General features: G+C 28.6%; 1 protein-coding gene across 4 annotated transcripts in view; it reads right to left on the bottom strand.

Annotated features, from left to right (window-relative positions):
* LOC107169163 (adenylate cyclase type 5-like) overlaps positions 1 to 13,593 on the bottom strand; it is a 207,955-nt gene that overhangs the window by 17,004 nt on the left and 177,358 nt on the right. For 3 of the 4 annotated variants that reach the window (XM_089226365.1, XM_089226367.1, XM_089226366.1), the window contains 10 exons: positions 8,221 to 8,427; positions 6,743 to 6,917; positions 6,379 to 6,647; positions 5,874 to 6,023; positions 5,688 to 5,809; positions 4,378 to 4,470; positions 4,092 to 4,238; positions 3,825 to 3,983; positions 3,599 to 3,740; positions 2,410 to 2,516 (listed from right to left, as the gene is read on the bottom strand). In XM_089226365.1, coding sequence (XP_089082491.1) covers positions 2,410 to 2,516; positions 3,599 to 3,740; positions 3,825 to 3,983; positions 4,092 to 4,238; positions 4,378 to 4,470; positions 5,688 to 5,809; positions 5,874 to 6,023; positions 6,379 to 6,647; positions 6,743 to 6,917; positions 8,221 to 8,427 — 1,571 coding nt within the window. Of the gene's footprint in view, positions 1 to 2,409; positions 2,517 to 3,598; positions 3,741 to 3,824; positions 3,984 to 4,091; positions 4,239 to 4,377; positions 4,471 to 5,687; positions 5,810 to 5,873; positions 6,024 to 6,378; positions 6,648 to 6,742; positions 6,918 to 8,220; positions 8,428 to 11,437; positions 11,554 to 13,593 lie in introns of those variants that run through there. The other variant, XM_089226368.1, reaches the window with a different exon arrangement.

Here is a 13,593-nt window from a genome sequence, read left to right as displayed (position 1 = left end):
CTTTGTAATTCTGTATGGTTGTAATTTGTTCACAGCTAGTGGTGGTTATAAGGGGGGGGGGGGCGATAGGTGGATCGCCCCCCCCCTTGGTCCGTGTTTTTTTATAATAAATTATTATTGAAATTGTATAATAAATTATTGAAAGAAGTATTAATCATGGTACTATTTTTTTGTGTTTCTAATTTATAGAAATAGTATCAGCAATTTGTAAAGTTGTCTTGCGCAATATATACGGTATATTTTTAAATAATTGTAGTACATTTTATTAATTTTTGTTACTATATTAATAATAGTATATGTAGTATGTACGTACTACGTAATATGTTATTCGGAAAGTCGCGTGTCATTGTTTATATATGTATATATATATTTATATATATAGGTATATGGTTGCTAGGAATAATCTCAATAATGTAATGGATCTCCCATTCTGATATTACGATAATTTTAAGAGGACGCTACACCCGTGTATGTGTTGTCTCCGTCTTACAAGTGCGTAACATTGCAAAAACTGTTTCGCGCGGTAAAGAACCGAGAAAGATACAGTTATAACTAAGAAACGAAATGTTCACCACATAAAAAGGAGAATTTTGTCTGTGCAATATCGTTTTTATTTTTTCGATATCACTTATACAAAAAAAATTCTTATTGTTTAATAATACATTATTTTTGTGTTTTTTAAGCATGAATAACTTTTTTTGTAGTTCGGATATCGAAAAAATAAAAACGATATTGCACAGACAAAATTCTCCTTTTTATGTAGTGAAAATTTCTTTTCTTAGTTATAACTGTAGCTTTCTCGGTTCTTTCCCGCGCAAAACAGTTTTTGCAATGTTACGGACGTGTAAGACGGAGACAACACATGCGAGTGTAGCGTCCTTTTAATATAAATCTAAAAATATAATAAACGCTGTATACTCATAAACTCACATATATTATTATACGTTTTGCTAAACAAAAAAAAGACATATTATGCTTTTATTGTAGATTTTTATTATTAAAATGGTTGATTAACTGTGCATCTGTGACTATACTTTTTTAAATTTAATTGTAAGTACAAGGTGAACCTATTTTGGATTATTTCAAAATATTGGGAAAAAATTCCAACGACTCATTATTGTCCTATGATTTTTATAATTTCCACTCCCCCCTCTTAAAAGTCAGTTATAACCGCCTCTATGTGTTCAATTTACAGAGGCGTAGGTATTTCCAAAGACTAGCGAAGTGTTAACCTTCAGTCCACACTGCTGTACTAACAGGAAGTGATGGCGCGAGTCATCTTTTGGGATATCAGCTGACATATTATCGATGGTTTAAGCGTCCACTTAAGGAACCTTCACGGCTTACCGAGAAATGCCATAATTTATGATGTATTTACCATATTATTTTATCACGTAATTTTCCAGTTTTTATCATAAGCCTGTGGTGAACACAAGGTTCGAGTCTATTATAGGATTAAACTCAAATATACGGTATAATATGCAATAAAGGTAAGGTGTTAAGAACAAAAATTATGGTTTACCACAGAATAATAACTAGATAACCACATGGTCCACCAATCACAGTTTTAGAATATTTTTCAAAAAGTCACGTTTTACGGTGAGTTGTGAAGGGGCCTTATTGTGGTACCTATTAATTACATTTTGTGAACGTTCAAAACTATCGTCTATATTGAGAGCAAAAACGGCCATAAAACAAATCTTTATTTACATAATCAGGCATGGTTATATATAGACTATTATTCGTAATGTTTAGAAAAAAAAACGTCAACAGGTGATCTACATTGGCTGATGACGATCGTTTCCAATGCATCGTGATTTACAATCACTCTCCACTCAACTTAGTACACGATAAAGTACTTTGTATAATTATAATAATGTTAAGTGCTTAAATATTAGCTACGATATTATATAGTTATGATTTTATGAATAATGAATTATATGTAAAAGTCGATAAAAAAACAAAATAAATTACTATATATATAACATTAGAACAGATAATAATAATATAAGGATTAATACCCACAATAAAATCGATTTATCGTGAGTGTAAATTTGTTTTTTATGTACCATTCGTACCAATTTCATAACTACAACATCATAAATATATTTATAGGTACCCAGCATTACATAAATCACACGAAGACGTATACAAATACTATTGGCTGTTGCACTTTAAGTGCAGAGTTTCGGTATGACTATCTTCATCCAGAACGACTGAACATGCACTCAGCTTGAATTTATTATTTTGTGGAACCTATATAATATTATTATATCTGACTGTACATGCGTCATGTAAGCTAACTAATTGTAAAATCTAGTCAGTCCATTCTACGAAACAAGAGAGCACAATATTTAAATAACACGATAGGTATAGTATTATATATTACAGTTTAATGTTGTACTTTACCATGTAAATGTATTATGACGTTGGTTATGTCCCATGATTCTGAATTCTTTTGATATATTGCCATTATGAGCATGACCAGGACTCTGTTTTTTGTAGTATTGTGATACCTAAAAAAAAAAAATAGTTATTTATCTGTGGAAGATTTGATTACAAAAAAAAAAAAATCTGTGGTGAGATATTTGTATCGGATTAGAACCGAAGTGACAATTAGTCTTAAGTTATGTTACCAGTATAAGTTCATTGATCTAAGGCATTTATTTTAAACATAAACAAAGTCCCAAAGTTAAGACTATAAGATAGGATATTGAATTACATTTAAAATCTTTTTTGTATCGGATTGAAGCACATAATACGCCTCAGAACTAACGTAGGCGAATTCAGGAGAATTAATCAATAATAATGCAATTTTAAAACTCAAATTAAATTTATCCATTTATTTATAGAAAGCGTATTCTTTGAAAAGTTTAGATGACACAAACACTGATGTATACAATAATTTATACTAAACATGAATCTTTTTATCTATTTATATAATAATGAATTAAATTAAAATTCTTCGAATTAAATGGTTTTATTTTTTTACCATATGAAATTCGTTTCATTCTAATTTCAATACTTCAAAGATCAATAGATCTTTGAAGTATTGAAATATTGAGACTTTGAGAGTCGACAGGTATTACAGAATAAAAATTACAATGATATTATTTTTGTAAATATAAACTTATGAAATCATAACCTTTTTTATATGGGATACAGAAATAACAATAATTGAAAAATGAATATTTTATAGTTCTTCGCTGTAAATCGAATAAAAAACAAAGACAAGAAGTGCAAAACTCTTAGATATTTTTTAAATTACTTTTTCATATTTTATGGTATTTTATTTTCTACTCCATGTTAGTCTCATGAAAACGTTAAAGTATTTACTAAATTTGTACTTATTAATAATATATATTTATTAAAAAAAAAAATTGTGAATATATATGATTGGGTTTATTTAATAACTATTATATTCCAACGTTGATGTTTGATTAGGTATTAGCTTATAGTAAGGGTTTATTTAAGTATGGTTTCTAACGTTTGAAAAAATTTAATTCGATGTGCGTTAGTTAATGATAAATCCAAAAAAAAAAAATCATAATAATTAATAAGACATTATTTTAAGGGTGATTTTTGTTTTTATACTAACATAAGTTGTTTCCGGTGGCACTATAAGGTACGTTTCAATGTTGTGATCCTTTAGAAATGCATTTCTCTCGCCACCATTGCCAGGTTCTACTTGGTAAGCGTTGCCCAAATACTTGAGAGTGTCCGCAGTAATATGTATTCTCCTGTACGCCAAACGACAGTTTTCGTGTTTCAAAAAGCTATATATTATATCGTAAGTGACAAAAAAAAAAAGCGATCTATCTTACCCGGGTATTCCACCACTTTCCATTTGATTCGCCAACGTCACGTCGTTCGACCACACGTCGAACTGCCATTTGCAAAGTCCCAGGACGCCGCAGTGCACACGACCCGAGTGTATTCCTACCCTCATGTTGACGTTAACGTCCATCACGTCCCTCACCAAACTAAACGGTAAAGCAGTATATATAAAAAAAAATCCACTTACGCGAGCCAACACTAAAGATTTTTACTCCTAGTTTTTACTCCGCGCTTTAACGCGGGTGTGCACTCACGTTATAGCGTCGATCATGTCCAAACCCATCTGGACGCAACAGTTGGCGTGGTCCGGCCTGTGCTCGGGCAGACCGCTCACGCAGTAATAACAGTCTCCCAACAGTTTGATTCGCAAACACGCATTTTCTTGAGCCAATCGGTCGAACCTATACACAAACCACCAAGAATATATCAATATAAACTTTTGTCGCTTTTCGTGTCGTATCCGACTACTGTAGTGGATTGTTATATAACGAGTAAAATTCCATGCAATTTTAAGCCGATACGGCGTTTTTCGTATATCACCTCGCAAATAATTCGTTAAGTAGCCTTACGAGCTCTTGAGCTGTACACTGATCGGATAAACTAGTGAAACCGCATATGTCCGCGAACAAAATGCTACAATAAAACAGTATTATAAAAACTTCGTTTAAAACAATATTTTTAATTATATACCTATTTAAAAATCTAAATTACAAATACATTAAAAACACACTTTATTAAAAATGCTGCTTATAAATTTAGATCGGTAAGTACCTACATGTAATTTAGGTACAATGTGTTAAACAACTAGATTAGTATAATAGTGATGGAGTGATGAGCGTTAAACGTTACCTACGACAATATTCATTGTTTCGTAAACGAATTAATTAAGAGTCAACGGTGGCTTACTGGTTTCATCGGTGAACATAAAAGTGTTTGTATGGACTGCTAAGATAATCATTATGTATATATATAGTAGGTACCAATGGTGTCAGTGAAAACACTACAAGTAGGTGTTTTTGTTTGCAATTTATATAATATGTTGTTTCACTTCTAAAATTTTATATTTAAGATCTCGTTTTCATTTATACTGAAATAACTAATAACAAATTTGGCTTTTAACATTTATTGATATATCCTTCAGTTTTCTATGTTTGAAAACAATGTAATATCCTAAATAAATAAATTATTGTAGAATAGTCTGAAAAATTTTTTTTATAATATTACTTTAAAAATAATAATTTAACTGCCTCTTGCGATTTTTTTCTGAGAAAAATATTATAATAATATTTGTTCTTTTGTTTTGTTAATTAGTAATAGATTATAAGGTTTTATATTATATAGGTATTTATTTACGATATTCAGTTGATGAAAAAGTTGTTCATAATACATTTAAAATGTATTTAATAAATAGAAGATCGTAAAAATGAATTCTTATAATCTTATATCTTGTTAATCGTTTAATTGGTCATAAATATATCATAAGTGCTTAAGACACGGCTGATAGGGGGTTATCATATACCTACACTATATTATATAATATTTTGATATGATTTATTTTACTTTAGAAAATGAGGGTGGTTAATTGTATACCAATATAAATATTGCTATTTCGTAAATTAAAACAAAATTTACTTTACGTATTAAGTGCATAAATTATAAAATGTAGTTAAACACTTAAATATTGTGACGTTGTTGTTTATAGTATTAACTGTTCTATTTAATTTCAGAATGACGAAGAGCTATAATAATACTATCATTGTAATATTATTATGTAGCGATACACCGATAATTATTGTGGCTTATATTAAGAAAAATATGTTTTTTCAATTATGTTATGACACTAAAGATACCTGACATTCTCGTGCTTTTGTATATAAATCTTGTGGAACATGCTGTCATGACGTTTACCGGCGATGTCAGCCTTCATTTCCATAGCGACATGCCGGGGCAATACTGACAAAAGCAGCCTCTCCTGTTTTTAAAATACTTTGGCGTGTGTATATGAGATGATTTTTAAATTAATTTTTTATCCGTACCTGTTGTTGATTAACTTTTTGCGTAGTCAGTCTCGCCTGGACGCATTGTCTGGTCTCCAAGAATGCTTGTCTCTTTGCCACTTCGTTCGGGTAATGCATCATTACACCAGTCACGTTTGTGCACGCCAACAATAGCAAATTAATAAAACTCTGCAATTAAAAATGTGTTATTTTAGGTTATATTGTATACAAACAGCTGGTGTTGAACTTGTAACCCGAAATTGAGCCTAAAAACCGATTGAGACGGTCAATAGCGTGTTTATTATACCAGTATAAAATAAAAAATATTTGGTCATATGACATCCGAAATTTGGATCGGAAATTATTATTATTACGATTGTTACAATTGGTATTATTATAACGTTAAGATGTGGTCAAACATATTATGTATAATTTACCCCAGGGTAAAATATTTCGTACACATTTTTAATGTCCAAAACAATTTTTAAATATATTTAAAATGTAAAAACAAAATAAAGCTTTATAATATGTATCTTTTAGTTACCTGTTTTGATAGGCCGTGTTCCATTGACAGGGTGAATATTAACTGCGACAACATGAAAATAGTGCCAGCCACAATGGCATACTGTAACTTGACCGGAAGCAAACTGTAAGAAATGTAGACGAACACTAACGTGGGTACGGTGACGGCTTGGGATCTGGTAAGCACGCCGAAAGACAACTCGATCAGCAGGAAAGTGGCTAGCACCACGTAGGACACGAAACTTAGGTATACTTCGTTCAACCCGGACCGCGAAACTATGCCTATTATGACTGAAGACAGAGTGCAGACGTACATTATACATCACGTAAATAGTAACTGACTTGAGTGGGGCATACGTATACATAGTCTGGAGATCCAAACTTACCTAGGTAAATAAGTATACAACACAACAGTAGCAAGGAACATTGAACCTGAGTCTCATAGTCGGAAAGGACAACTGCTATGGCCATACACGTAAACAGTATACAGAGCAGCACCAACAAATGGACCATGTGGCTTTGGTTAGTTCGCAGAAAATATCTTTGGTACAACATTTCCACCTGTTGATGACACACTTGCAATAGGTACAATGAGATTCTACAATGTATTTTGAATAAAATTATGTCATATACATTTATATAACTAGGTACTACCTAATCGTTTTATTATTCAATCAGTAAAATTGTCTATAAATAAATGTATTTATATGGTTTCTTATATTATTGACCCAGTAATATTCTGAGTTGAAACAAGTTTCACTGGAGCGTGCACTGCGTAGGAGAAAACGCTTTTGTTCGAATTATTTGGTTAATATTTAGTGTAAAGTGATTTGAGTTAAAATTAATCCAAAGACTACAACCACGGTTATACTAATTAAAAACCAGCATTATATTATTATGCGAATGATTTAATAGTGATAATTTATTCAGTGACATAGAATTCATATATAAATATTAATAACCTAGGGATTATCTTAAGCTTTAATCTTATAAGACGCAATACCTACATACTAATTTTATCCTAAATATTATGCAGTTATTATATTATTATCATTTTAACAGAAGATCATTTATCTATTATACAAGATACTTACATGGTTAAAATTTCATTTTAACAATTATTGCTACTATATTTTTTTCGAAAAAGCACAAATAAAATTATTAAAAAAAAAAAAAAAATATATATATATGATACCTAATCAAACTTAACCATGTATCAAACAAAACATAATCAATCAAACAATGATCAATCAAACAATAATCCGTATAATAAATATTGAAAACAATTTACTAATCATTAAATGTCATCCCTTATTGTTGTGAAAAACTAATTAAAAAGAAATATATTAACAAATATCGTATGCACATTATTGAACTAAAGTAAAAAATAATATATCTATAGAAGCGACTAACTATAGATAAATGTCGTTTTAGATATATTTTAAATACTATTTCTAAGTAAACGTTAAATTAAGTAAAAATAAATTGTACTTTTTTCATAGGCGTATAGATGGACGAAATTAAATACCTACCTATATTTAAATGGAATAATATTTTATTTTGTCAGTTATTGTAATTTTGGCTAAAGAATTTACTTTTTACTTGAATGTTTTAAAAAAGTTTCATTATAATTGACTTTTGCCGTTCATTTACAATTAATATGCTTTGTTAGTGAAATTTATTCAGAGCAGGCATTGTAATTTTTATGGGAAAAAAGTTTTCATAAAATATTCGTTGTAGGTAATACTAATTGTGCTTGTGTAGTATAGGTACCTACTTAAAAAATTCAAGCCGACGGTTGAGTAACAAGTTCGGACTTAAAAATTCAAAAAAATAAAATAATAATGATAATGCAACCCCTGACCTGTAAATTATTGAACTGATGGGATGAAGTCAACAGCGTGGTGATCTTTTGGCAACATCCGAGCTTGGAAAAATCGCGTAGAATGTCTCCATTTTCGTCCGACAGACCGGGCACGAACTTGTTGTTGGGTGACAGTGAAACCCTTTCGCACGCGTCTGGCTGCTGATCGGATTCCGAGTAATTGACTGTTTCGCTGGCACCGCGGCTCTTTAACACAACATTTCGTTTTGCCATTCAATATTCACGTCACAGTCGACGAGATCGCGACGACCGCGACGGGAAAACATAATACACGACGTCATATTATAATGATAATATATTAATTAAAAGCGGGTTTGTGATACTTTATAACATCGTTTATTTCAGCAGCTTACTGCGATTCTCACGGCGTACTATTATCTACCACCCATACATACACGTCCTCAACCTCTCCGCTCATGGTAATATTCTGTGCAAAGGTATCGTGTGCGTACGCACAGTATAAACACTGCTGCAGCCGTTCGTGTTTGTTCCGAATGTGCAAGATGCGAAAGAGCTGGTGGGGAAGTAATTACAAGACGTATTATGATACATATATAGGTAGGTAGGTGTGCTAGGTAGGAGAAGGCAATTTTATCGTGTTCATTCGACTGTGCCCTATTTGTGAATAATTACTAATTATTATTTTCGAAAGCGTAATCGTCCAACATTTTAGTTAGTACACTAAATATTATGCCGTTTAAAATATTTAACGATTCAAACGTGGCTTAACGCTGAAACTTGAAACGCACATTAAAACACGCGGGTATCGTAGATTTCAGAAGCACACCAAAACAAATCCTTTGTTTACCAACTAAAATAAATTATATTTAGACTACTTTTTTTACTAGAACATAACATTTAAATATTAGATAATAGGTACCAATAATATGGTAGCAGATATTATACCGACTGGAGTTGCTGCTGGATTATTGAATTTATTATTGCGGGCTTATATTGTAACTGACACTTATTAGACTATAAAATATACGTTGTACATAGTTATTCAAGTACACATTGTTATATAAAAAAAAAAAATACTTTAAAACAACAATAAATATAATCTCAATGTTCAAAATGTAAAATTAATTAATATAGTTAAGTAGTATTAATTTAGATAGGAAATTTGAAACCACAAAATGTGATTTTTCTATAAGTTTACCATGACGAATTACTATATTATTTTGTTTTACCAGCTATATATTATGCTCACTATTTTATACCATGCATGGTCAAACTTTAAAAAATGATTTTGTTTTCATAATTTTTATTGTTAAAACAAGAATATATAGGTATATTATCTGAAATGCTTATTGACAATCAGTGTTAGGACTTATCTAGATAATTATTTTTTATCTTTTATCTTATCTAGATAAATACGTATAACTTATCTAAGTATTTATTTTAGATAAAAATTTTCACTTATCTAGATAAATTTACCAGATAATTTTTTTGGTGAAAATGATGCTGATGTTGGTCAGTTGCTTTATGAATCGAATAGTTCTGATTGTACTAATTTCAATTTACCTGATCACCTGACATATTTAACAAATTTTATATTGTACCTTTAATAAATATTATTAACTAGGTGTATTTTGTTTTTGGTCCACTCGACATCTACTTTACAGCAGGATGACTTCCTCAATTCGTATTTATACCTTTGTTACTCCCTTAGTCCCTTGGCTCTTATTGGCTCTTTATGTAATATACCTATGTTGAAGTTCATGTTTGGTGATACACATGATATAATAAATTAAGTCAAACGTAAAAATTTTATATTCCTAGGCATAAAATTAAAGGACATTAAATATAATATAAATATATTTTTTAAATTAGTTGTTTTAATTTTAATTTTTATAATTATCTGTTATTTATCTAGATAAAATATTTTTATCTTTTATCTTTTTGTTAGATGAATTTTATTTGTTTATCTTTTATCTGTATCTTAGATGAAATTTAGTGTTGTTATCTTTATCTTTATCCAGATGATTTTTTTGTTATCTGTTCCTAACACTGTTGACAATATGCAGGTTCTCCCATCAAACCAGTCTGCTAAAGGCAGTATAATTTTCAAATTATTTACTTTTTTCAAATATAAGTTTTGCAAAATAATTAAGTACTATAATATCAGATAATAAAAATTAGTTCATTAAATAAGATGATTTTATTTATAATTTACCAACAGAAAAAAAGTAAAATTGATTTCCTTGTGTTATTGTTATTTATAATTATAATACAGTAATAATCTTCGAAAATACGATTTAAAAAAAAAAAATACCTAGTTACAAAAATTTAAATATTTTAGGAGAACAAAAATAGTGAAGTATTCTGTATATTTTATAAAAAATTTAAATCCTTAAAAGTGGTTAATTATAAAAAAATCTAATTATGTTATGGCTACAATAAATTGTCAATTAAAAAAAGTTTAAACAAAAAAAAATATATACATGATTAAAAACGAATTAATTGATTTTTTTGTTCATCATTACTATAAAATATTATTCAGAGATTTTTACATGGTGGTTTCGACGTCATTAATGGAAATTAAGGAAAAATAACCATAATGTTGATGAACGCAGAATAAATATAAGAAAATCTTGCACACGCATATGTTCTGTGATAATATATTGTAAATATTGTATGTATTATTTTATACCTATTCATTCGGATTGTTGAAGTTAGTTTTATACATTCTCTTATTTATATTGCCTGTTTTTTTTTTCTTTATTGATATTAAAGGCTTCAACAGCTAGGTCATTAGCCTGTGGATGTGGTTACATTATCATTAATGAGTAAATATACAAATAAATAACTAAGTTCTAAATTAAGGTTACGTTACAGTTGTGGTATATGTGGATTTTACAGTGATATTGTTTATTTACAATTGCCTGTTTTATGTGATTGTATTTAATGATTTTACAATATGGATTAAATATTAAAATAATAGTAATTCATGAATTCTAATTAACTGACAATCTTTAGTACCTAATTCTAATTGTATGATAATAGTGAAAGTTCAAATAAATGGATTAGGAACTTCATTGATAAACAAAAAAAAAAAAATCAATTAAACCATTTTTCATATTTTATTATATGAAGTCACAGAAGGAATCAGTGTTTTTTAATCGAGATAGTAACAAGTAGGTAGTTAAATTTAAATCGATCACTTACTAATAATTTAGTATTTACATTCTTATACCTTAGAATTCTCGAAATCGCTGATGTACCTGTTATTAATACTTAAAAATGAATTCACCATTTAATAATAATTTGATTTTTTCTGTTTTTGTTTAAGGTTTCATAGTAAAATTTTTAATTTACTTAAGCTATGATATGAACAAAAAAGAATAGTCATGATAATAACTTAACAAAAAACAATTGTTTATCATGTGCAAAATTATGTTGATTTAAAAAAATGAAGCTAACAAAATTGATTACGATCTAAATGTAATTAACATACAGTTACAATGTAATAAAAACAATATAAAATAAATACAAAAAATCTTATATGTACCACACAATTAAATAATCAAACAAAAATTATAACAACGTCGCTTCGAATAATTATTTTAAAAACTGCTTTATATGAAATTGATTTTAATGAATCATATGAAACTGAAATACTTGACACGTGATTTCGAAACACTAATAAATACATACCTATAAGCCATATTAATCTTAAACATGGGACATAACCATCACAAACAATTCTGCCAACCATATAATGTTTTAACTGTTATTTGTATATATTAATAAGTACTTACGACTAGATAGTGATTATTTTTTTATGCTTGATAGTTCAGTAGGCACATTATAAAGAGTTAAAATAAACTTGAATCATCAATTAAAAAATAATTTTGTGAGGTAAAAAGAAACATTACCGATTTATAATACTTCTATATGTGTTATGACACTCAACACTCGCGCGTCTGATATCTTACGAGGTTATGATGAATATATTATGTTAGAAGAATAGTATATTAGAGTGAGTATTACTTACTCAGCTAATCTATCTCTACTCTATCTAATATACAAACCCAATCATTATTAGTGTATTTTAATGTTAAAACCACCTAATCCGAACCCTTTCAATTCAAATGTTGGTTTCAGATTTTACTACTAGAATTCTTCTAAGATGTTTTAATTGTCGAGAGATCCGAAATTCAAAATAAATTTTATAATTATTATCAGTGTCATCAGATGATATTTTTTCTTTTAGTCTGCAGTTCATGTTTAATTAATAATTGGCATCTAGTTAATATAAAATATTGAACCACATTTTATGTTTATCACTATGGTGGCTTTGTACTCGAATGATTTATTTGAATTTCGAGTGTTGGATGAAAAATTTGATTTTCAAAGTTTATAACATTTCATTTTCTATATATATATTTCATACGGATGATTCAGATTATTAAAAATAACAATATTGTTCAATAATTCATGCTGTTCATGTAAAAAAAAAAAAAAAAAAAAATGGTCAGTTTCAAACTTTTAACTTTCAAACCTTCTACTTGTTGGGCCAAATGTATAAGAAGATAGTGCCCTGTATAAATTTGACAGTTTAAAAAACCACGTTATTTAATTAATTATTTATAATAGTTGTGCCTAAAAATAGATAAACCAGATAAATGTATCCGTAATTTTTTTGAAAACGACTGAAAAGTTTTGAAACTTATATCATTGTAGATTGTAAATCCGCCTGTTTTCAATAATCAATTTATATATAGATAGGCTCAATCAGAAACAAAACATTTGGAACACTCTGACTACTCGAAAAAATATGTACCTACACCCAAAACTTTAGCAACAGTAAACCTCAAAAATACTTTTTCTGCACAAAAACTTATACAAAATAAATTTAAAACTGACCAGAAGATTATCTTGGCCTTAAAAAAAATACAAGTAAACTATTGACTCCACAAATATATAGAAAATTATTATAGCGATAAATTGTATAGATAAAATACATCCATCCTTAAGAGACATCAAACGTAAATCTTTTATAACGCTCAATAATATTGTTCACGAACTATCAAATAAAAAATTTTCACGTTAAAACCGACTTTAAGTGATAATTAAGTAAGATAATTTCGTTCTAATTAAGATACAAATCCACTGATTCGTACATATTGTCAAACAGAATTTAACTGTAATAATATCATACTGTATTTTCTTTTTTTTTTAAATGTATACAGAGTGTCCCACAGAGATCTGACAAATGAAATAACTTTTGTTCTAATCAATATTTTAAAAAAATTTCTTTTAAATATAATTCATAGACACTTGTGCTAAAATTTTTAGAATACATTTTTTATTTTTTTATTCTGAAAATAAAAAACTTAAAATTGTTAA

The sequence above is a fragment of the Diuraphis noxia genome, unplaced genomic scaffold (assembly GCF_037042655.1).
Source record: "Diuraphis noxia isolate RWA-SAM2 unplaced genomic scaffold, SU_Dnox_SAM2 contig0004, whole genome shotgun sequence".
In the NCBI taxonomy this organism is placed as follows: Eukaryota; Metazoa; Arthropoda; class Insecta; order Hemiptera; family Aphididae; genus Diuraphis; species Diuraphis noxia.
Note: the sequence above shows the minus strand (reverse complement) of the source record. Positions and strands in the feature narration are given on the sequence as shown.